The sequence below is a fragment of the Orcinus orca genome, chromosome 20 (genome assembly GCF_937001465.1).
Source record: "Orcinus orca chromosome 20, mOrcOrc1.1, whole genome shotgun sequence".
NCBI classification, from domain to species: Eukaryota; Metazoa; Chordata; class Mammalia; order Artiodactyla; family Delphinidae; genus Orcinus; species Orcinus orca.
In genome coordinates this window covers 55,488,672-55,513,314 of record NC_064578.1, presented here as the reverse complement: position 1 = coordinate 55,513,314, position 24,643 = coordinate 55,488,672, and the positions used below count along the sequence as shown (strand labels likewise).

The window sequence follows — 24,643 nt, the reverse complement described above, 5'->3', positions numbered from 1 at the left end:
TCAGGTCTGTCTGAATCCAGAGCCCTTCACCTATGTGATATGTTGTCATGCTAGGAAAACCTGTATCTTAGGAGATGCATGTCTGTTTCTCCGTAATAAAAGGTGGCAGACAGAGGCCAGTTTAACACTCTACCATCTAGGCAGGGTAGACATAATGTAATCATCATTCCATGTGTTTTATGTTTTTATGTAGCCTACCTGAAAGCATATGGCTCAAGGTAGCATATAAGTGATGCTGGAAGTAACAGCCATTTCACAGGATGTGTGTCACAGAGGGATAATAGACTTCTCTTCATATGACTATAATTGTAGGTTGTGTCATTGCAACATAAACAGACATGGCTGCAAATACATCTCAAAGCTTCTCCAAGGAGACTCCAGCCTAACAGACTTGGACCTGGGTTTCAACCCCATAGCCACTGGATTGTGCTTTCTCTGTGAAGCTTTGAAGAAACCAAACTGTAACCTGAAATGTCTAGGGTAAGTTGCTTTCTTCATTTTAAAGATGTTTTGGAAATATTTAATCTTTCGGAGATTTTGGAATACAAACTGCGATAGTTTCACTTTGTCCAGTTTTAGGAGAGAAATTGAATACAGGTAACTGGGTGTTTACAAAGTTGATCAGAGGGCCAGAGGGAGTGGTTTTAAGTGGGAAGAGCCTCCAGTGAAGTAGACTTCCAGATCACACTGCGTCTGGTGGGGTCCAGTGATCAGGACACAGTGGGCCTACCCCAGTTCAATACCCGGGGAACCGTAGATGGATACCACCCTCAGGATAGGCAGTGGCCCCAACAGGATGGCGAGCTTTGAATCACTTCTCTCTTCCAAGTCTGTCAAACGTATCTCATTGACGCAACCTGCTTTGCAACCAGAAGCCTACTGGGAAGAGAATCTGGGTTATGTAAATGTAAAGACTTCCTGAGCCTTGAGCAGAGAGCACGCTAGGATATACGGTGGTTTTGTTTACTATCCTGGCGTCTTGGCTGTACCTGGGGAACTTAAAATTCTTGATGGTCATGCTTCCCCCAGATGAACTCTATCTTGGAGGAAGTGGAGCCCAGGTAGCAGAATTTTTAAGGATATTCTGGTTGGTTCTAATACTCAGTCAAGTCTGAGCTCCTCTGAAGTAGAAGTTGGAGAGGAAAATCCATGGTATCCACAGATGGGAATTCATCTCTCTGGATCAGTGAACACGAGCCCAGCACCATAGCGAAGGCATTGAACAGGGGCTTTGACATCAGAAGCTGGTTCAGATCCCATCTGATATTAATTAGCTGTGACTTAGGACATTTAACTCTTCCCTTACAGAACGGACAAGTCCTCTCTATGACCCATCCTGATAACAGCACAATTAATGCATTGGGTGAATTACTTTGTAAACGCATCAGCCTCATTGTACACATTTTTTTTTTTTTTTTTTTTTTTGCGGTACGTGGGCCTCTCACGGTTGTGGCCTCGCCCGTTGCGGAGCACAGGCTCCGGACACGCAGGCTTAGCGGCCATGGCTCACGGGCCCAGCCACTCCGTGGCGTGTGGGATCTTCCCGGACCGGGGCACGAACCCGCGTCCCCTGCGCACTCTCAACCACTGCGCCACCAGGGAAGCCCTCATTGTACACGTTTTTATATAACAAGCATGTGAATCCATATTTTCTACCAAGTCTCAGACCATTGTCTGTGAGGGACCCCCTTCCTGTCTGTCGAACTTCATCTCATGCTTTTCTCCCCACCTTGGTGTGTACATCACTCAACTAGCCCCTCAGTTCCCAGAACCCACCCAGTTCTTTCTCTCACTGCAAGGTCTTTGTCCTTAGTGTTTTTAAAAAATTTTTATTGAATATAGTTGCTTTACAATCTTGTGTTTCGGGTGTACAGCAAAGTGATTCAGTTTTATATATATATTCTTTTTTGGATTCTTTTCCATTGTAGGTTTTTATAAGATGCTGAGTATACTTCCCTGTGCTATACAGTAGATCCTTGTGTGTTATCTATATTATATATAGTACCATGTATATTTTAATCCCCAACTCGTAATTTATCCCTCCCCCCACCTTTCCCCTTTGGTGACCATAAATTTGTTTTCTATGTCTGAGTCTATTTCTGTTTTGTAAATAAGTTCATTTGTATTTCGTGGGTTTTTCTTTTCCTTTTTCTTTCTTTCTTTTTTTTTTTGACTAGAGCATACAGACCCTGGAGTTTGCAGGGCTGTCTGCCAATACTCCTCACCTTAGTTATTTTGGGGGAGAACAAACTAGTTTTGATAGTTCCGAGGTCTTCTGACTGTCCTATTGCAGCATGATCTGTTCTCCATAACAAATAATAAATTGACTCTAGTATTGTCCTGCCCAATCACCAGAACTGTACATTTTTTAAACACTTATTTTTATGGAGGGGGAAATTCACACGACGTAAATGAACCACTGTACACTCAGTAAACAGCTCAGTGGCACTGACTGTACTTGTGTAACCACTGCCACTGTCCGGTTCTAGAACTTTCTCACCATCCCCAGTGGAGAACTCTATTCTCACGAAGCAGTCACTCTCCATTCCCTTCCACTCCTGGCAACCGCAAATGTGTTTTCTGCTGTAAAGATTAACTTACTCTGTATATTTCCTATGTGGCTTTTTGTGTCGGGCTTCTTTCAGCTAGCGTAATATTTTCAAGGTTTTATCCACATTGTAGCAGGTGTAAGCATGTCATTCCTTCTATGGCTACGTAATATCCCATTGTATGGATATACCATGTTTTGTTCATCCGTTTACTTGTTAGTTTTATTTAGAGAGAAATTGAATCTATTTTCTGTATCTCCGGTGGCTACCATAGTGCCTGGGGCAGCACAAGGATGGTTAGAGACTCCGCATATAGTTAGATGTGCAGGTGGTGCAGCGGTCAAGGGCATGTGGCTGAGGGGTCATTCTGGCTTGAGTTGGCTAACAAGGGTAAGAGCTGTATCTACCCCAAAGAGTGTCTCCCTCTGTCCTCCACCGGCAAAGACATCTTTTAGTCTAGAAGGAGCTCTGGGAAAAGGAGATAAGGAATGGAGGCCATGGTAGCATAATGCATCACTAGCTTAAATAACTCAACTAGCTGTAACGTCTAAGAGAATACAATCCTATTCTGTTCCCTGACTCTCAGACTCCTGCTCTTTTGTGCCTTTCATCATTTCACACCTCACATTCAGACTCTCCTGAGGTGCCTCTTTCCAGATACCTACGAGATGACCGTCTGCCACCCCACCACCTGTACCACTAATGCTTCATCTGGGTTACCAGCTGTCGTAGGGATTTTTAAATTTTTTATTGGACTAGAGTTGATTTACGGTGTTGTGTTAGTTTCAGGTGTACAGCAAAGTGAGTCAGTTACACATATACATATACACACTCGTTTTTATATTCTCTTCTCATATAGGTCATTACAGAGTTTTGTTTTTTTTTTTTTTAAAGAAGATGTTGGGGGTAGGAGTTTATTTATTTATTTATTTTTGCTGTGTTGGGTCTTCATTTCTGTGCGAGGGCTCTCTCTAGTTGTGGCAAGCGGGGGCCACTCTTCATCGTGGTGCGCGGGCCTCTCACTATTGCGGCCCCTCTTGTTGCGGAGCACAGGCTCCAGACGCGCAGGCTCAGTAGTTGTGGCTCACGGGCCTAGTTGCTCCGTGGCATGTGGGATCTTCCCAGACCAGGGCTCGAACCCGTGTCCCCTGCATTAGCAGGCAGATTCTCAACCACTGCACCACCAGGGAAGCCCCCATTACAGAGTATTGAATAGAGTTCCCTGTGCTATTCAGTAGTTTCTTATTAGTTATCTGTTTTATATATAGTGGGGTGTATGTGTCAATCCCAATCTCCCAATTTATCCCTCCCCGACACCTTTCCCCTCTGGTAACCACAAGTTTATTTTCTACATCTGTGGCTCCATTTCTGTTTTGTAAATAGGTTCATTTGTACCGTTTCTTCAGAGTCCACATGTAAGCGATATCATATAAAGATATCTGTCTCTGTCTGTCTGACTGACTTCACTCAGTATGTCATCTGGATTTATTGCATTATCTCTGAATGTAGTCTGCACGTTTCAGTTCTTGATTTCCCAGCGTTGGTTCTCAACCCATCACCCCCGAGGTGTCTTTCAACTTGCAAGCCAGGCCATAGCACTTGTCTTTCAAAAGACTCAAAAGCTCCTCGTATCACTGTGGATAAAATCTGAAGGTTTTATAATAGCCTACAAGATTCTCCGGGATCCTATAAAGAGTTATGAGCCACTCTTTCTACTTTCCTGCTAGCTTGACATTTCAGCTACACTGGCTTCCTTCCCCCGAATATCATAATGGTTCACTCAAAACCATTCACTCAAAATGGTTCACTTTTTCCCCCTCCTATCATCCTTGCCATGTGGCATTCACTGACCATCACAAATCTACTTAATCCTTCTCTGTCCTATTAATCCTAATCCTGTTTATTTTGTTCTGACACTGTCATATCCCGTCTTCAATACAATGTGTCCTGATGTCACTAAAATAAGCTCCGTGAAGAAAATAATTTTCATTTCTTTGCTGCTAGGTCCTCAGCAAGTAAGAGTACGCCTGGCAACACGGTAGATTGTCCATAAGAGCTCGCTTAAATGAGTGGGTTTCTGTACTTTCCCAACAGGCTCTGGGGCTGCTCCATCACCCCTTTCAGTTGCCAGGATCTCGCCTCTGCTCTTATTAGCAACCAGAGCCTAGAAACTCTGGACCTGGGCCAGAACATCTTGGGGCAGAGTGGAGTAATGGTGCTCCTGGAGGCTTTAAAACAGAAGAATGGCCCCCTAAGGACACTCAGGTTGAAGATAGACAAACCTACCGTGGAAATCCAGAAGCTGTTGAAGGATGTGAAAGAAAGCAATCCACAGTTGACGATTGAATGCAATAATGCCAGAACAGCCAGGCCCTTATGTTGTCACTTCCTTTCCTGAAGGAAGATAACTCTCTCGCGTGTCCCCAGAGGGGGCCGTCTGATATCTCTAAGACATCTCATTAATGAAGGACGTCAAACGTTAATTACATTTGACGTTCAAATCAAAATGTCGAATTGAGCACTGGTTTCTCACCCTCCGGTTTCTGGTAAATTCCGCACAAGTCACGCACCCACTTGATGTTAAAATGTTTTCTCTCACAAGGATAATAAAAAGCAAAGCACTTTGATGCTGTACTTATTAATATGCCCAGCAGCTAACTTAGGGTGAACTTGGCTTACTTAGTCTAGGAACAAATGTTACAACGTTCCTAGATGATTACGTGGGTTTCTTCTACTTTTCTGCCCTCGTGCAGGTATTTCTTGGCCTAATATAATAGTTGCCCAGTGAGCCTACGTGATCAATGTGGCTTGTGGTTTTGTTAATCAGTTTTATGATCTTCTAATCCAGGAGTTGGTAAGCTTCCTCTGTAAAGGGCCAGCTAGCTAATACTGGGTTGGCCGAAAAGTTCATGTGGGTCTTTCCATAAGATGTTATGGAAAAACCCAGACGAACCTTTTGGGCTCACCCAATATTTTGGGTTTTGCAGGCTCTATGGTCTGTCATAACTACGCAGCTCTGCCATTATAGTGTGAAACAGCTGAAGACAACACATGAGGGAGCGGACGGGGCTGCATTCCAATGAGACTTTACAAAAACAGGCAGCAGGCCAGGTTTGGCCCATGTGCTATGGTTTGCCGGTTCCTGTGCTGAACTATCCTGTTATTGAGAAGCATACATCTGACCACATCACTCTTCTCTTTAAATGTTCAGTGATTCTGTGTGTACGTAATCCATACCTGTTGCTGGTAACTCGTAGAAAAGGCTGGAAAGCCAGTTCAGAACTTTAAAAACTAAAGTCACCATTTTGGTGCTAATTTCTAGGCACTGACAAAAGTGAGTAATCGCTCCTTCCTTAATATTTCCACCAAACTTAAGAGGTAGGTGATAAGACTACCTTAAGTAGTCTTATACTGATACAGGAGTCTTTATCGATAGGGAACATTATCATAAAGTCACAGCTACAGAAACAGTGGCCTGTAGTTAGTGATTCAGGTTGAAAGCTTAAACGACACAATTTGTTTTGGATTTAGGATAACGTTTTCAGTGAACTTTTCTCCCTGACACTTTTCACCTGATAACTGTAAAAACCCCAAATCTCACATTTTTAGGTGAGATGAAATGTATTCTTAAAACTTTATTCTTGGCACTTCCCTGGTGGTGCAGTGGTTAAGACCGCCTGCCAGTGCAGGGGACACAGGTTCGAGCCCTGGTGCCACGGAGCAGCTAAGCCGTGAGCCACAACTGTGGAGCCGGCGTGCCACAACTGTGGAGCCGGCATGCCACAACTACTGAAGCCCATGCACCTAGAGCCCGTGCTCTGCAATAAGAGAAGCCACCGCAATGAGAAGCCCACACACTGCAACAAAGAGTAGCCCCTGCTCACTGCAACTAGAGAAAGCCTGTGTGCAGCAACGAAGACCAAACGCAGCGGGGGGTGGGGGGGGCGGAAACCTTGAATAATTTAGCTTGTATACACTTGAAAGCTAATAGGTGTTATCCCTCAACATTTTGAAGATATTATTGCATAGGTTTTAGCTTTCGTTGTTGCTGTTGGAATATCTGCTCTGGGTTAAATTGGCATTTCTTTGTAGCATTTCTCTGCAGTCAGTCACCCCTTTGTTCTGGCTGTTGAGATGTTCTCTTCGATTTGTCTTTGAGTACTGACATGTTTGAGTACGGATATTCCTTTTATTTCCTATTTTTTATTTTATGCTGGGGATTCAGAACTCTGGGGAAAAATTTGGCTTTTATCTCTTTATATATTGTCTCCCATTTTCTATGTCTCATTTTACCTTTCATATCCCTTTCACATTATTCCTTCTGTGCCATATTTTTTGTGGGTTAAACATCACATTAGTTCTTTCAACCCATCAACTAGAAGATAAAGACCCCAAGTTAACGTAGATCTATGAACTCAAGTACGGAGGTAGTATGGCTTACCTTAGTTGCTCGTTGATCCCAGGAAGGACCCAATTTCTTTCTCTGTGTTGCATTGCCATCCTTAGCAGGCCCATATTAAGATAAATCTGCTCAAACACTCAAGGCTGCTGTGGTATTTGGGGTGACACTCAGCTGATACTAACTTAAATCAGGCTTTTGGATACCGGTGTTTAGTGGGACATGGTTAGGCAAGGATTTCAACGGAATAGATGATGGAGGAATTGAGTATGGATCAGAAGGAGTGATCACGGTATTAGAGGTGAGGCTGACGGAGTCAAAATTCAGCATTCTCCTTGAGTACAAAGCTCTTGGGTAGGATTTCTGTTTTTTAAAAAAGATACGGGGACTTCCCTGGTGGCGCAGTGGTTAAGACTCTGCACTCCCAATGCAGGGGGTCCGGGTTCGATCCCTGGTCAGGGAACTAGATCCTGCAACTAAGAAGTCCGCATGCCGCAACTAAGGAACGGGCGAGCCGCAACTAAGGAGCCCGCCTGCTGCAACGAAGACCCAGCACAACCAAAATAAATAAATAAATATTTTTAAAAAGATACAAATATAGTCGAGAGAGGTTGTGGTTGACAGTGTCTGGGCCAGACCCTCCCAGAATTTTAAATACATTCTGATTGACACTCTGCAGCAGTTCATTCCCCCCTGCCCCCCAAAGACCATGTTATTTTATCTATTTATAAAGAAGGAAACAGGGAGAGGACTCCCTGCCACTGAGCATGATTTTGCCCCCAATCTGGCAATATCTGGAGACTTAAAAAATCATGGCATGATACACATCACATCAATGTTAGCATTTTCATCGTCTTCAGGTATACAATTCAGCAGCATTCAGTGTATTCACAGCATTGTGCCACCATCACCACCATCTAGTTCCAGGACTTTTTCGTCACCCAAAGGAACCCCTGTACCCATTAATCTACTTTGTCTCTATGGATTTGACGACTCTGGATTTTTCTGGGTCACACAACCGGCTGTGCTGCTGGCTTCTAGTGGGCAGAGGCCAAGGGTGCTGCTAAACATCCTGAGGTTGAAAACCCCACTGCAGATGGACAGCATGTGATGTCTTCAGGATATTGCACCCTCCCACGGGTCCCCAGCTGGGTAAAGTCAAGACCTAGGAGGGGTAGTGTCTCTTCCTTCGAGAGAGCAGGTGTTAAAAACCTCAGCCTTGTGGTGTCAGGAGGGCCTCCCTCAGCATCCCAGCCTCAGTCCCTTCATGGCTCAGCTCTGCTGGGGCCAGAGGGCTTGAATGGTCGCAGAATCATGGCTCATCCTCTCACCATTCTGCTCAGCCTTGGTGAGTCCCAGAGAGAAGGTGGGGGACACCTGTTACTAGAAGTGGAGGCGAACTCTTGGCTTTGGGGTTGGTCTCACCAGGGCTCTCTTCCAGGCCATGCGTATGAACCAGGAGACCAAGGCATGGGAAGGTGAGTCCTTCCCCCAAGGGGATACTTATCTAACCTCTTGTGGGTTTTTTTAGCAGTCAGAACACACACAACATTTATCATTTTCTCTCTTACGTAGGTGTAGTTTTTGGTACCCCAAAATTGTTACAATGGTAACATCAAGGATCACTGATCACGGATAATAATAAGAATAAAGCATAATAATATTAAAAAAGTTTGAAATAAGGCAAATATGACCAAAATGTGACACAGAGAGAAAGTGAGCAAACACTGTTGTAAAAATGGCACTGGTAGACCTGCTCGACAGAGTTGCCGTAAACCTTTAATTTGTTAAAAAAAAAAAAAAAAAAAGCAAAAACAAAAGAAAACCTGCAAAGCATAATCAAACAAGGTATGCCTGTATTTCAGTAGTTCATTCTTTTTTATTGCTGAGTTCACTCTGTTTACTCTTTGTTTTTTTAAAGATTTTTTTTTTTTTTGGTGTGGGCCATTTTTGAAGTCTTTATTGAATTTGGTATAATATTGCTTTTGTTTATGTTTTGGTTTTTGGCTGCAAGGCGTGTGGGATCTTAGCTCCCCTACCAGGGATTGAACCCACACCCCCCGCAATGGAAGGCGAAGTCTTAACCACTGGACCGCCAGAGACGTCCCACACTCTGTCTGTTTATTCTTTCACATTATGCTGTAGAGACAAGCAAAACTCATTCTCCTGCTGATGGACTTTGGGCCGTTCCCATGACCTGTTGATTTAGAACTGTGTCCTGAGGCACCTCGGAGGTATGCAAGGTCCACTCGGGATTAGCTGCTAAAGCAGAGGTCAGAACCGCCATGTTACACCTCACTGGGAGAGTTGACTAGCTTTCCAGGGGCTGCAGCATCAGTATTAAGGGAGAGGCAACCAAGGTTAAGTCAGAAACCAGTAAATCAGAGGCAGTCACAGCTGCCTGACGAGTGGCTGATGGGAACCTCAGCTTCTTCTGGAGTTCAGGTGATGCTAAACACTAAACAGGTAACACTCTTGTTTTGCACAAGGCGCTTGTGAAAGACAGAGTTGGGGTTATAAAGTCACTTCTATAAAAGGCTCAGTAAGAAGGATGGCACGGAGAGCTGAATCCAGGGAGACTCAGGGCTTGATACTTCTTTCCAGGATTACTTGCCAGACCTTCTCTTTCAGCAGTTCGGATTCCTGGATTCCGAACAAGAGGTCTGTGATCACCAAGTGTCTGGGTCCTCCAGAAGTGGAACATTCCATCATGGTCTGGGGGCGAGGGGTGGGGAAACCTTCGCACTTAAGGTAGAGGGAAACCTCCAGTGTCCAGAGCACAGACCCAATGCACATCTAAGAGATGGATCCAGATAGAGCGGGAAGATACCATTCTTTCTGTGGAGGCAGAGGACCCTGATCAGAGCTCAGTGACCCAATGGAACAGTCGATGACGGGTGAGCGAAACTCACACGGACATGTAGGTCAGGGCTGGGCTGGGATCTGTTGTCTCCAGCAGATCCACTGCCTGACATCCCATCCTAAATCTCAGTCCATTTGGGTCGCACTGACTCTTCACTCAGAGCATGCCCAGCTCCTGTTCCGGGACCCAGGCTAGATTCCGGGATCTCTCTCCAGCCCAGTAGTTCTCAAATGGGGTGATTCTTCTCTCCTCGCCCCTACGTCAAGAGACATTTGGGGCTGTTACAACTCGGGGAGGTGGTGCTACTGGTGGGTAGAGTCCAGAGATGCTGCTAAACGTTGTGCAGTGCACACTACGGCACCCTCCCGCACTCCGTACAGCAAAGAATTATCTAGCCCCGAAAGTCAACAGTGCCAAGGTTGAGAAGCCCTGGTTTACAGGGTTCTTGCCCCCAAAATAACCACCATCTTTGACCACTCAATCTGGGGGAAAAGGCAGGGTTCCAAGTCTGGGGCAATTCTGCGAACTCCACTTAGGGTAAGACGCCCCTCTTTTTAGAGGACTGGCAATAGGGTCCACGTCAATGAGAAGAGAGGAAGCAAAGCTGGAGAGGATAAATAGACCGACATATTTTACAAAGAAAAAGATGAACCAAAAAGTCCTTTATTTGGCCCTGCTGACCTCTTTGCTCCCCTTTCAGCCGGGTTTCCCCTTGCTCGCTCTGTTGCAGTCGTGCAGGTGGGTGTCTTGCTACTTCCCTGCCTTGGGCTCTCCACCTGCTGTTCTGTCTGCTGGGTGAGCGTTTTTGTGGCATTTCAGTATTTGATGTGACCGCCCTTCTCAGCACAGTCAACACGTCCTCACCCAGCTGACCACCAGATCTCATGGATGTCCGTCCCCCATCACACCCACCTTTTTCCATCACCCTATTTATGTCCTTACAAGCCAGGGGTTCTTATCTGGGTGGCTCTTAATGTTGTCCTCAAGGAGACATTGGCACTGTCCAGAGAGACTTGGTTGTCACACATTGGGCGGGTGGGTGGGTGGTCCTGGCGTCTAGTGGGCAGAGGCCAGGAATGCTACTGACACCAAGCAATGCTTAGGACAGTCCCTGCTATGCACTGGATTGTGTCCAAATGCACATGTTGAAGCCCTAACCCACCAATGTGACTCTATTTAGAAGAGAAACAGGGCTTCCCTGGTGGCGCAGTGGTTAAGATCCCGCCAGCCAATGCAGGGGACACGGGTTCAAGCCCTGGTCTGGGAAGATCCCACATGCCGTGGAGCAGCTAAGCCTGTGCGCCACAACTACTAAGCCTGCGCTCTAGAGCCCACGAGCCACAGCTCTTGAAGCCTGGGCGCCTAGAGCCCGTGCTCTGCAACGAGAAGCCACCACGATGAGCAGCCTGTGCATCGCAACAAAGAGTAGCCCCCGCTCACCGCAACTAGAGAAAGCCCGCGTGGAGCAACGAAGACCCAACGCAGCCAAAGACAAATAAAATAAATAAAATTTTTAAAAATATTAAAAAAAAGAAACAGATTTGGGCATCTATCATAGAGAAATTGAAACCATGGCATTAAATGAAGTCAACCAGGCTTGCGTTCAGAGAAACGTGGGTCCACCATAGAACCTTAAAGCTCTGGCGTTGGAGAGCCCGAAAACTCGGTGGTGGAGGGACTGTCAGAAGTGAGTAGGGACAGGTGTCAGAAAAAGCCATCGAAGTGACTATTTCAAGGAGGAAGTGGTCGTACACAAGTACCAGAAGAACAAAATAAGGGTTGAGGAGCGTCCACTGAGAGTTCCAGGAAACACATTAGTATTTGTGACAAAAGCAGCTTCTGAGGAAGTGTGGGGTGAGAAACCAGTTTCTAGTGGTTGAGGAACAAGTGTGAAGAGGCAAAGCAAAGACCGCCCATGTGGGGAATATCTCAGGGCAACTGGTCGCCCCGTCCATGGACCAGGAATAGTAGAAGGGGATGGACATTCTCCGAGTAATCGTATCCATGTTCTGAAGCTTTAGTTCCTTTTCCTAACTCAGAGTTAGGAAACTTTGGTGCCAGTGGTGATGGTGTAACAACTCTGGAGCACTGAGAAGTCCCTAGGATGGGGGACTTCCCTGACGGTCCAGTGGTTAAGACTTCGCCTTCCAATGCAGGGGGTGCGGGTTCGATCCCGGGTCTGGGAGCTAAGATCCCACATGCCTCGTAGCCGAAAAACCAAACCATAAAACAGAAGCAGTAGTGTAACAAATTCAATAAAGACTTTAAAAAGGGCCCACATCAAAAAAAATCTTAAAAAAATAGACCCGTAGCATGACGTCATGAACTCATGTATTACTAAGAAGGAGCTACTGTTCCCTCCTTTCGGCAAATGAAAGGTGAAAATAGAAAGGACGTATCTTGCCTCAGGAACACAGGTGTTAATGGAGGTCGAATTTGGTCCTTTCCCCCACCTCCTGATTCTTCGTGCACCTGTTGTATGAAACGGGATGATGGAAGCAGGTAGGGAAGGCAGACTGGAGATCCAGTCTTGGTGTTGTAATGGGGAAGATGAAAGAACTTGGGGGTAAACACAGAAGGAAGAGAGGCAGGGCTGGGGTAGGGAAAGGAGATGCCATCTCAGCCTTCAAACCTCACCTTTCCTAATACCCATGAGACCAGGCAACGGTAGCATCAACCCGCAGAAACAGATCACCAAATGTGAGGGCACCTTGAGAAGGAGAGATAGGTTAGATCAGTGCTGTGATGGAGTGATGAGTGTGCCTGCTTAAAAAAAAAATTATATATATATATATATATATATATATATATATATATTTCAGCCATGAGAAAGAAGGAAGGAAATTTTGCCATTTATGACAAAAAGGATGGACCTTGAGGGCATTATGCTAAGTGGAATAAGTCAGAGAAAGACAAATACTGTATGATATCACTTAAATGTGGACCCTAAAAATCCATACTTGTAGAAACAGCAGAATGGTGGTGCGTAAAGGCTGGGGGGTGGAGGAAATGGGGAGCTGATGTTTAAGGGTACAGACTTGCAACTAGTAGACAAATAAGTCCTGGAGACCTAGTGCACGGTATAGTGATTACAGACAACAGTATCGTATGATCATCATCAGACTTGGTAAGAGAGCAGGTCTTAATTATTCCAGCCACAAAAAGGAAGTGGCAGTTATGTGATGTGATAGAGGTGTTGGCTAATGCTACAACGGCAGTCCTTTTACAATAGGTAAATGTATCAAAGCAACACATTGTATACCTTAAACCTACACAATGTTCTATGTCGATTATATTTCAATGAAAAGGAAAACACTTTTCAGTTTGGGGCAACAGAGGCTCTCTGATGTCTCTTGATGTTGCCCCAAATGTATCCTTTTCTTATCACACCTGTCATGGTTCATCTACAGTATCAACGCCAGTGGGTGGGCATGAGGGCAAAAAAGGTCCCCTTTGTCCACCCAGATGCCCAATTTACAAACTTCAGAGTTTTTTTTTTTTAATTGGAGTACAGTTGATTTACAATGTTGTGTCAGTTTCAGGTGTACAGCAAAGTGAATCTGTTATACATTTATCCACTCTTTTTAGATTCTTTTCCCATATAGGTCATTACAGAGTATTGAGTAGATTTCCCTGTGCTCTACAGTAGGTCCTTATTAGTTATCTATTTTATGTACAGTAGTGTGTATGTGTCAATCCCAGTCTCCCAATTCATCCCTCTCCCCCTTACCTTCTGGTAACCATAAAAAACTCAGACTTCTTGTTGACCCTGCCACCTGCCCACCCATCATTTCTAAACAATAAAATGAAGTATGGCTTCTGTGCCTGAAATATGTCAAAGGTGTCTACTTTCTCAGAGTGGTTATCGACTTTCACCTGGAATAATGTAGCAGCCTCCTAACTGATTTCACTGGATATGTTCCTTCTTATTTTTGAATGGAAACAAACTTAGCAAAAGAAGAATACAAAGGAATTTTCTAACTGGGACAATGAGTATCTACAAAAAATTATAGCAATTAGCTTACTCAATGGTAAGATATTAAAAATCTTCCCCATAATATTGGTACTAAGAAAAGGGCACCTGCTATCACCACTTCTATTGATTAACGTACTGGAGGTTCTAGCCAGGTAATAAGACAGTAAAAAAAAAAAAAAAAATTAATTTTGGAAAAAAAATCCTAAAAATGTTTGAACCTAAAAATAATCTTAAATAGTCTAAAACGGTTAAGATTAAGAAGTGAGCTTTGCAAGACACATTCCATATAAAAAATCAATTTTATTTTTATACTACCAGCAACCAACAGAAGCAATAACATTATTTAAAGAATGATACTACTTACAAAATAAAAGTCATGTAAGTAGGGATCTCTCTGGAGGAGATGTAACTAGTGGATATTTCTGGTGGGTATCTAACAAAAGATATGCACATTCTCTATGTGGAATACTATAAGATATTATTTAGAGAAGTTACTGAACATGAAGTTAAATGGTTAAATGGTTTGAAACTTCCAAGGATGGAAAGATTGAAGAGGTGATGATTCTCTATAAATTGATCCGTAGCTTGGATACAATCTCATGTGAAATCCAGGTGGGTGTTTTGTGAACACTGATACCCTAAAGTTAGTATTGAAATCCAAAACACGCAGAATAATCAAGGCAATCTTGAAAAATAAGGACAGAGCTAGAGAATATGTTACCAAGTCTCAAGACCTACGTGTACCTGTCACTCACAGCTGGACCTCCATCTGGGTTACCAGTATTAGTTACGGAACCTCGTTCTGGTTGTCAGCACTAGGACTAGGTGAGCCATTCTCAACTCTTCTGTCTCCCCCCACCTACCATGCTTTTGTTTTCTTTGCATATGTCCTTCCTCTCACTGCAACCAGAAGGGTCTTCACACAGTGTAGAAATCATCATATTACATCCATGATCAAAATGCTTGGTGAGCTCCCTTTGCCTTAAGGATAAAATGTGCATTTATTTATGTGGCTTCCATGGCCATGCCCAGCATCGTCCACAGCTACTCTTTTCTGTCACAGTCAGAGCTCTAGTTATACTGAACGTTTTCACCCTCTGTCTTACATCTGAGCCTTTGGATACATTGGTACAGACAGCTGCCGTCTTCCCCTTTCTTCACCCCTGCATCTCCCTCAATGTCTCTATATAATGGAATCTTTCACAGGAAGGGGCTCCAAGGGCATCCTCTAGTTCCTCTCTCACGAGACATTGATCTTCTCACTTCTTGAAGATCTCTACTCCTGGACGATAAATCCTGTCATGGTGGGGATAATGTTTGCCTTGGTGTGTTGCACTCTCACCAGTGCCTGACACATGGTAGGCTCTTATGACAAGGACTGGAATTGCTTATTACAACTCTGTTACCTTTCACTTCATTGGTAATGGAAGTACCAATATTCAGCTTGCCACAGAGCTATTTGGAAAAAAGGCTACATCGTCAGCCTCCCTTGCATCTAGGTGTGGAAAGCTGTTAAGTTCTGACTGTGGGGAAATAAATGAAAGTGTTTTTTGAGTGTTTCCAGTAAATCATCATCACAAACAGTTGGCCAGTACTTTACCCCCACCCTCCTCCCCTCCCTTCCTCTCTCCTTCCTTTCTTTCTCCCCATGCTTCATTTTGCGGTCTGAAATACAAGCCGTGTTCAATATTTCAGAAAGAGCGTTGCAATACTTGACCCTCTGGCATTGACCCATTGACCAGTTTTGGAAGATTTTAACCTGGACTGCCAAGGACAGCATAGGGCCATGGTGGTGAAGACCCTTCCATCCCCTTGAGGAGCCTCCTTTGCCCAGGTCAAGCCCTGCCTTTATATCTTGACCCCTAAAATATTTCTCCCTGACCCATTTTTTCCTTGAGACTCTAGGTTTCTTGCCATAAACTAGAATATGGAAAGGTTGGAATGTCCTGAACCCACCCCAAACAGGTCCATCTCATCTTGAGATGAAGACTATAAATGGGTATTAGCTAGAAAGTCTTGGACCTTAGAACACCTGGTAGGTGAAGACCAGAAAGGAGAAAATTCAGTATTGGGGCCACTAGTAATGAGGTAATACTTGGTATGAGTTTTAATTGCCCTTAGTATCAGGGATAATAATGGTTATCGTGCATTGAGTAACGTACACATGTCAGAGCTTATGCTGGTTTCTGGATATTCTTGATCTCCAGATCTTCATGTTATCCCTTTGAGGTTGGAATTAATATTCGCTGATATTTAACAGAAAATGCAGATTTAAGAACGAATTTGACCTGTGTAAGGTGTCACAATATTGAGAGGAGGCGGGGACCCACATAATGGGTATATTAGTGGGTTGACCAAGTCGAAACTCTCAAAAAGGAGAGCGTTTGTCATGCCCAGACAACATTTCAAGGACCACGCATAGGAGTCTCAAGTTCAAGTGGCACTCGGACCCCATTTATATATCCATTTGTTCAACATACATTTCCTGAGAACTCTCTGAGTCGTGGGAACTACGAACACAGCCATTACACCTGACATAAATTTAATTCACATGAGTTTGCAGTCGATACAGGAAAATGGATACGTAGGCAGTATTAGGGTTCAAATGCTGTTGTAGAGAATTACAGGTGCTTTGGGACTATGAAAGTAGTATCTTAAGTCAAGCTGGAGGATTTGGGAAATCATCTTGGAGGAGATGATATCTACTAGGAGACCCAAAGAACAAGGCAAGGTGTGGATAAAGAAGTGGAGAAGAAGAAATCCTGCAAGGGCATAGGATAGAGGGAACTGGGGCATGGCTGCCATCCAGCCAGGACACATTGGTATAGATGTGCTGTTTGTTTATAAGCCTGCATCTCCACTGACTGGTTGTTGCCTCTCGGGCTCTGGTTCTGTTTGATAAGTGCACCTATTCTGTACTGGTGGTTAAATATTTTGAATGACATGTGCAAGAGACAGCAAAGAAGAAATAGGGATAAAGACAAAAGTAGGGAGGAGATACTCCCACGGCCATGCCGTTAAAGATGTTTTCAGGAAAGACCAGACTGGTTAAAAGTTTGGTTCGCAGGAAGCACGTGCAACAGTACTTAGAACCTAGAAGAGACAATGGGTTTTGCCTACAGAAGGAATGTAGCGCTTTCATCCCCAACCCTCCGCCAAACTCCGTGCAGTTCTCGCTTCGTTTTCTGCGATGACTCTCTCCTCCATGGGCTCAACTCGGAGCTCCCACAGCCCAAGGTCAGGGTCAGCTTGCAGCTTTACCTGTGGCCACTGCATCTCTCGGTCATTTCTCCAGGGCTTTGTGCTCTGAACCTTCTGCATTCCTGACTTGAAGCCCTGCTGGCTCTCTCTTGAAGCTTCTTCCTGTGAAGCCAGTCTTCAACCGGGAGCCACACGAGGGCCACCAGGACCAGGAAAACTAGGCCAATCCGAAGGAGGTTCTGGGCATTGTGATCCCAGAGGACAGGATCTGGGGTCAGAAGAACAAGAGTGATGGCTCACAGGAACCTACCAAGACCCCTTCACCCCATCTCTCTTCCTCTTTCCTTTCCCGATCTTATGTCCTTTAGCGCCTCCAGCCCCCGCTGCTGGCTTACCTTCCTGGAATTGGGTCTCTGTGGTTAACATGTAGGAGTCCCAGTGGTCTGCAGAGGATAAGGAAAGAGGAGACGTGAGGAAAAGAGATGATGTGGCCTCTTCCATCGCAGGCTCTCCTACCCTTGGTTATACTCCGTGATGTTCTATAGCTTCTCTAGGTCCACCCCTCGCACTCCAGGTCCCAGTGGCTTCATCTGGCAGGTGGAGTGGAAGAGGGCAAAGACATACTGTATAGCACAGGGAGCTCTACTTAATGCACTGTCGTGTCCTCAGTGGAGGGGATATATGTATACGTATGGCTGATTCATTTTGCTGTGCAGTAGACGCTAACGCAACATTGTAAGGCAACTATGGTCCGATAAAAATTAATTAAAAACAAAACAAAAGAAAACAAAAGACAGACAGACCAGAGGAAGAATTCAGCTCTAGGACTCATAAGCGTGTGTCTCCAGGCGTATCTTCTGTGTGAGCCTCCGTTTCCTCATTAAGTCAACCGCCATCCTTTCTTCTTTGTCCCACTGGTCACGTCATTCAGTCTTTTTTTTTTTTTTTTATGATTCTATATATATGGCATTCTTTTTTTTTTTCCACACACACACTGTATTTTATTTTTACAAGAGATAAATAAACTGACACCAGGCATTGGAAATGGATGACCACCACAAAAGCAACAATGATTGCAATTACCAAACACGAAACACTCACACTATGTCATAATATTGACATTCAGTCCAGGAATCCTCCACTGTACGTCATTCAGTCTTAACCAAACTTCTTCAAGGTCCTCAGTGAGCTGCCTCAGCCCACCACACCCCTGCCATCCCCCCTCTGACATCATTTCCAGTCCACTGGGCTCCTGGCTGTTCTTTTATCACCCTGCCCATCTTTCTGCCTTAGCGCAGAGGCCTAAGGACTCATGCCCTCAACTCTTTCGGCTCTTTTCTTTCTTTCTTCCTTCCGTCCTTCCTTCTTTCCCTTTCTTTCTTTCTTTCTCCTTCCTCCCTCCCTCCCTCCCTCCCTCCCTCCCTCCCTCCCTCCCTTCCTTCCTTCCTTCCTTTGTCTTTATTGAATTTGTTACAGTATTGCTTCTGTTTTATGTTTTGGTTTTTTGGCCTCGAGGCAGGTGGGATCTTAGCTCCCCGGCCAGGGATCGAACCCGCATCCCTGCATTGGAAGGCGAAGTCTTAACCACTGGACCGCCAGGGAAGTCCCTCAGCTCTTTGCTTGAAGCCTCCTTCTCTGTGAGGCCAGTGTGGACAACTCTGTTCAATGCTGCCACCTGCCCTCCTCCCCATCACCGTAATGCCATTCGTTCTACATTGTCCTTTTCCACATCGTCATTTCCTCCTTGTGTGCTGTGTCATCGATTGATGTATCCTGACTTAGATTCATGGTCTGCCTTCTCCCGCTAGAGTGCGAGTGCCACACTAGCAAGGATCTCTGGTTGACCGATAGAACTGCAGTTCATGGCATATGCTATACACTCAAGGGATATCGTGAACGAATGCCAGGGTTTTAGTGCCACTGGGAGGCTTTGAGCCCTTCCCCAAGTTTAGAGGGCCGTGTTACTCACCAGAAGAGGTGTGCTCTGTGGGCGCAAAGGTGGTGCCCCCGGCATCTCCTGGCAATGGGGACAAGGAGAAGAATCAAAGGGTCTGGCCTTCCCACCCATTCTCTACACTCCGCCCCCTCTGGTGATAGTCCTCATGAGCTATCAAATGGGCCTCTGGGGGATCAACGTGGATGAGGGCATTGGTGACAAGTACCCCCTGTGCGTCTTCCCACCTGCTGCTTTGCTGCCTCTCTCATCATTATTTGGAGGGTCAGTTAGGGATCCAGAAAGGACACGGGGTAAAACTGGGGGGCGTCCTCACCTTTGACCAGGAGCTTCACAGGCTCACTGGGGAAAGACCATGCATGTGTGTTGTAGGAGCCAAAACATCTGTACGTGCCTCTGTGAGCTGTGCTCACAGGGCCCATGGGGAACTCCGCCTGGATGTTCCCGTATCTGCGCTGTGGGCGGCTGGATCTTCCCTCCTTGAGCAGAAAGAAGGTGCTTGTTGCTGTTTCTAGGCGGCAACGGAAGGTCACTTCCTCTCCTGAGATCACCTCAGGTCTGGGTTGAACGGAGAGGGTGGGTGTGTCATACAGTCCTGCGAGAGAAGGTGGCTGGTAGGTAAAGAACATAACTTTTTTTTTTGACCAGGAGGCATGTGGGATCTTAGTTCCCCGACCAGGGATTGAACCCACGCCCACTGCATTGGAAGTGGCGGAGTCTTAACCACTGGACCACCAGGGAAGTCCCGGTAAAGAGCATCTTTATCCTGCTTCCTATATCCCCCATCCCTCTTCTCCTTAGGACCAGGATATCGCTCCCCAGAATCTTGGTCTCTTCTTCTGTTTCCTAGGTTTGTCTCGGTCATGGACATACCCTCTCTGATCTCTCCCTTCACGACTGAGACAGTTGCTCCCCTAGCTTCCAGGAGTGTTAAGATGAATCTCTTTCTAATGATACAGATGAACTTATTTGCAAAGCAGAAATAGAGGCACAGCTGTAGAGAACAAATGTATGGATACCAAGGGTGGCTGGGATGAATTGGGAGATTGGGATCGACATATATACACTATTGATACTACGTATAAAATAGATAACTAATGAGAACCTACACTGTAGAGCACAGGGGACTCTACTCGATGCTCTGCGGTGGCCTAAATGGGGAGGAAATCCAAAAAAGAGGGGACATATGTATACGTATAGCTGATTCACTTTGCTGTACAGCAGAAACTAACACAACATTGTAAAGCAACTCTACCTCAATAAAAATTAATTTAAAAAAGATGACTCTCTGGGAATCGCCCTACGTCATCGGTCCCCAGTGTTTGGTCCTTGGGACCAGCAACCTCCGCGTCGTCAGGAACCTTGTTAGAAACGCAAATTGCCAAGCTCTACCCCAGACCTACTGCCTCAGAAACTTAGGAGAGCAGCCATCTGTGTTTTAAAACATCATTATCACTTTTAGTCGTAGTAAAATATACATAAATCTACCATCTTAAGTATTTTTTGTGTGTGTGTGTGAGGTATGTGGGCCTCTCCCTGCTGTGGCCTCTCCCGTTGCGGAGCACAGGCTCCGGACGCGCAGGCTCAGCGGCCATGGCTCACGGGCCCAGCCGCTCCGCGGCATGTGGGATCTTCCCGGACCGGGGCACGAACCCTTGTCCCCTGCATCGGCAGGCGGACCCTCAACCACTGCGCCACCAGGGAAGCCCCATCTTAAGTATTTTTAATTGTACAGTCCTGTGGTATTAAGTACATCCACATCGTTGTACAACCATTATCACCATTAGTCTCCGGAACGCTTTTCATCTTGCATAACTGAAAGTCGGTACCCATTGAACACTAACTCTTCACTCCCCCTTCCCCCAGCCCCTGCTAACCACCGTTCTCATTCTGCCTCTGAATCTGGGTATCTTAAGTGCCCCATGTAAGTGGAAGTGTACACTTACTGATCCTTTGAGGACTGGCTTATTTCACTCAATATAACGCCCTCAGGTTCGTCCATGTTGTATCATGTGATAGAATTTCCTTCCTTTTTAAGGCTGAATGATACTCAGTTGTATGGATGGACCACATTTTCTCCATCCGTTCATTCACTGATAGGCAAAGGATGTTTCCACCTTTTGGCTATTATGAATAATGCTTCCATGAACATGGTCTCACTGAAGTCATCTGTGCGTCTGCAAGCCCTACAGGTGATTCTGATATCTACTAAAGTTTGAGAACCATATCCCCCAACTGAAGGGAACTATCTGACCCAAGCTTACCTGGCCAGCCAGTCACCTTAACCCCATTTACTTTGTCTTTTTTTCCATACCTCCGTTTCGCCCTCACATGCTATATAATTGATTTGAATTTCCTGACTTTGACTCATGGTCTGTCTTCTGCTAGAATACAAGAACCACAAAAGCAAGGGTATTTGTCTGCAATCTCCCTAAGAGTGGTTCCCAGCCAATCACTGTTTGATACAGTGGGGGGTACGGAGCTTCCAGCCTCATTTCAATACTATTCTGAAAGGCCACCCAGGTCCAGAGTCCCACATCTGCTCGGCCGAGGTCTCAGGGGAAGCTGCATCACAGTCCAACTTCCCCTTCTGCCCAGCCTGTCCCCCTCACTCATCACAGGTGCGATGTTTGAGGACACTCCACAGTAATCCCCTCTGTGCACGAATATCCATCTCAGAGCCTCTTTTCTGAAGAACCTAAGACAGATCTGCTTCTGGGACATAGAGACAATTCTCTAAAGATAATCCCTGTAGGAAATAATCAACCCTCAACATTACCCTCGAGACAAATACTAGTATCTGAGTGAGGCTTGGAAGAGAGCAAAGGAGATGAACAAGGGATGACCCTGCCCGGGAGTCAGGCTGAGGCGTTGACTCTACAGCTATGCAGTGGGACAGTTACCTGTTACCACCAGATCCAGAGGGTCACTGGGCTCTGACCAGAGCTCCCCACTTCGATAGAAGCACCTGTACTGCCCTGCAGTCTGTGAGGTCATGGACGGGATGGGGAACTTGACTCTGTTCGACATTCCAGGTGACTTCGGTCTCTTGAAGGCAGAAAGGCCTCCCTCAAAGTGCAGTTGGTACTCAGCGGCCTCGTGAGTTCCTTGACACCAGATGATGGCCAGTTTTCCTTCTGGAATCATGAAACTGGGTTTGACCCAGATGACAGGTTTCGAGAGAGTCTCTGGAAAGGAATCAGAGGCTGGAGTTCCAGATAAAGGCCCTGCTCACCCTACTTTCCACCCAGCTGCTGGTCTCAAGCCCTCCTAGCGAGCCAGAGCCCCTGCCCTCTTCCAGTTGTTCTCACGTGGGTACTTAGTCTCAAACCAGACGCTGGGGCTTTGAAGGAAGGACTCACGCTTCTGGGTGCTGGTCCCCTGGCTCAGAGACAGCCCTGGAAAACAGGAATCATGAGATACGTCGCCCCATCCACACGAGACCCCTGAATTCCATCTCTCTTCCGTGCAAGAACTCACCAAGAAAGAGAAGGGCAGCAAGTGCAGAAGGCATAGCTCAGATTGTGCCTGGCTAATGTGGAGAGCTGGGGGGAGACTGAGTCCAGCAGGCCAGGGAGAGGCACAGGATGTGGTGAGCAAAGCCCAGCGCCAATCACCACGGGACTTTCACACTGACTTTTTTATGAGAAGATTCAAAGATCTCCCCCCACCTCTGGCCATCGGGTATAAGGAGAGGAAATGGTCCCCATGACACAGCTGATCATATATGTGGTTTCTAACCAGAACCTCTGATAGTTGTCTGCTCGAACTGAAACTCATTTCGGGGTCAACTTCTAAATTTTGAAATATGGACATTATGCCCAGGGAAGGCATAGGGTAGTGTGCAGAGCAAAAGCCTTCGAATCATTAAAAAAAAATAGGTGTTTGGGCTTCCCTGGTGGCGCAGTGGTTGAGAGTCCGCCGCCGATGCAGGGGACACGGGTTCGTGCCCCGGTCCGGGAAGATCCCACATGCCGCGGAGCGGCTGGGCCCGTGACCCATGGCCGCTGAGCCTGCGCGTCCGGAGCCTGTGCTCCGCAACGGGAGAGGCCACAGCAGTGAGAGGCCCGTGTACCGCAAAAAAAAAAAAAAAAAAAAAAGGTGTTTTTAACTTTGGCTCCCCTGTGTACATTCATATGCTTGCATGTTAACTGGTTTCATCAGAATAGAATGATAACACTACCTTCTTCAAAGATTTGTTACAATGTTTCAATAAATAATATTTTTAAGCAAAAATATATTTTGTTTGTTACATAATGACATTCCTTTAGTCTTTTATAAAGCAGAAATTAAATTTTAAAATATTAAGTACTTAATATTAAAATATTGTGTTATAAAGCAGAAATTAAATATTAAAATATTAGGTACTTTAAAATATTAAGTACTTAAATATTAGAATATTAAGTATTAATATTAAGTAGTATAATATTAATATATTAAGTACTTAATATATTTTAAATGCAAAATGTCCACTGTTCTTTTTTTAAGGGTCTAAATAATTTTAAATTAATTAATTACTTAATTGAAGTATAGTTGATCAACAGTATTGGATTTGTTCCAGGTGGACAGCACAGTGATTCACTATTTTTGCAGATTATCCTCCATTATAAATTATTACAAGATAATGGCTATAATTCCCTGTGCTATATAGTGTATTCTTGTTGCTTATCTATTTTATACGTATTAGTTTGTATCTCTTAATCCCATACCCTATATTTTTCCGGACCCCCTTCCCTCTTCCGTTTGGTAACCACTAGTCTGTTCTCTATGTCTGTGAGTCTGTTCTGTTTTGCATATACATTCATTTGTATTATTTTTTAGAGTCCACGTATAAGTGACAGCACACAGTATTTGTCTTTCTCTGACTTATTTCACTAAGCATAATATTCTCTAGGTTCATCTATGTTGCTGCCAATGGTAGAATTTCATTCTGTTTTATGGCTGAGTAATATTCCACTGTGTGTGTGCGTGTGTGTGTGTGCGCGCGTGTGTATCTATCACATATATCACATCTTCTTTTTTTTTTTTTTTTTTTTTTTTTTTGCGGTACGCGGGCCTCTCACTGCTGCGGCCCCTCCCGTTGCGGAGCACAAGCTCCGGACGCGCAAGCTCAGCGGCCATGGCTCACGGGTCCAGCCGCTCCGCGGCATGTGGCATCCTCCCGGACCGGGGCACGAACCCGCGTCCCCTGCATCAGCAGGCGGACTCTCAACCACTGCGCCACCAGGGAAGCCCCTATATCACATCTTCTTAATCCAGTCGTCTGTTGATGGACACTGGGGTTGCTTCTGTGTCCTGACTATTGTAAACAGTGTTGCTATGGACATTAGGATGCATGTATGTTTTTGAATCAGTGCTTTCATTTGTTCCGGATGTATACCCAGGTGCGGAATTGCTGGATCATATGGTAGTTTTATTTTTAATTTTTTGAGGATCCTCCGTACTGTTCTCCATAGTGCCTACACCAATTTACATTCCCACCAACAGTGTAGGAGGGTTCCCTTTTCTCCCCACCCTCTCCAGCATTTATTATTTGTAGACTTTTTGATGGTGGCCATTCTGACAGGTGTGAGGGGATATCTCAGTGTTGTTTTGATTTGCACCTCTCTGATAATTAGAGATGTTGAGCATCTTTTCACACGCCTGTTGGCCATCTGTGTGTCATCTTCCCTGTATCTGTGGTGCACTGGTAGGTGGTGTG

General features: G+C 45.3%; 2 protein-coding genes across 5 annotated transcripts in view; one reads left to right on the top strand and one right to left on the bottom strand.

Moving 5' to 3' along the window:
• Positions 1-24,643, top strand: part of LOC101270095 (NACHT, LRR and PYD domains-containing protein 7) — a 62,610-nt gene that overhangs the window by 18,369 nt on the left and 19,598 nt on the right. For 3 of the 4 annotated variants that reach the window (XM_049703385.1, XM_033411898.2, XM_033411897.2), the window contains one exon: positions 313-480. In XM_049703385.1, coding sequence (XP_049559342.1) covers positions 313-480 — 168 coding nt within the window. Of the gene's footprint in view, positions 1-312; positions 481-19,590; positions 20,662-24,643 lie in introns of those variants that run through there. The other variant, XM_049703384.1, reaches the window with a different exon arrangement.
• On the bottom strand, positions 14,081-23,133 carry NCR1 (natural cytotoxicity triggering receptor 1). The gene is made up of 7 exons (XM_033411933.2): positions 22,423-23,133; positions 22,254-22,340; positions 21,846-22,130; positions 19,259-19,537; positions 18,958-19,005; positions 17,384-17,431; positions 14,081-17,256 (listed from the first exon to the last, which is right to left on the bottom strand). The coding sequence occupies exons 1-7, from the start codon at positions 22,454-22,456 to the stop codon at positions 17,045-17,047; spliced, it is 993 nt and encodes a 330-aa protein (XP_033267824.1). The 5' UTR covers positions 22,457-23,133; the 3' UTR covers positions 14,081-17,044.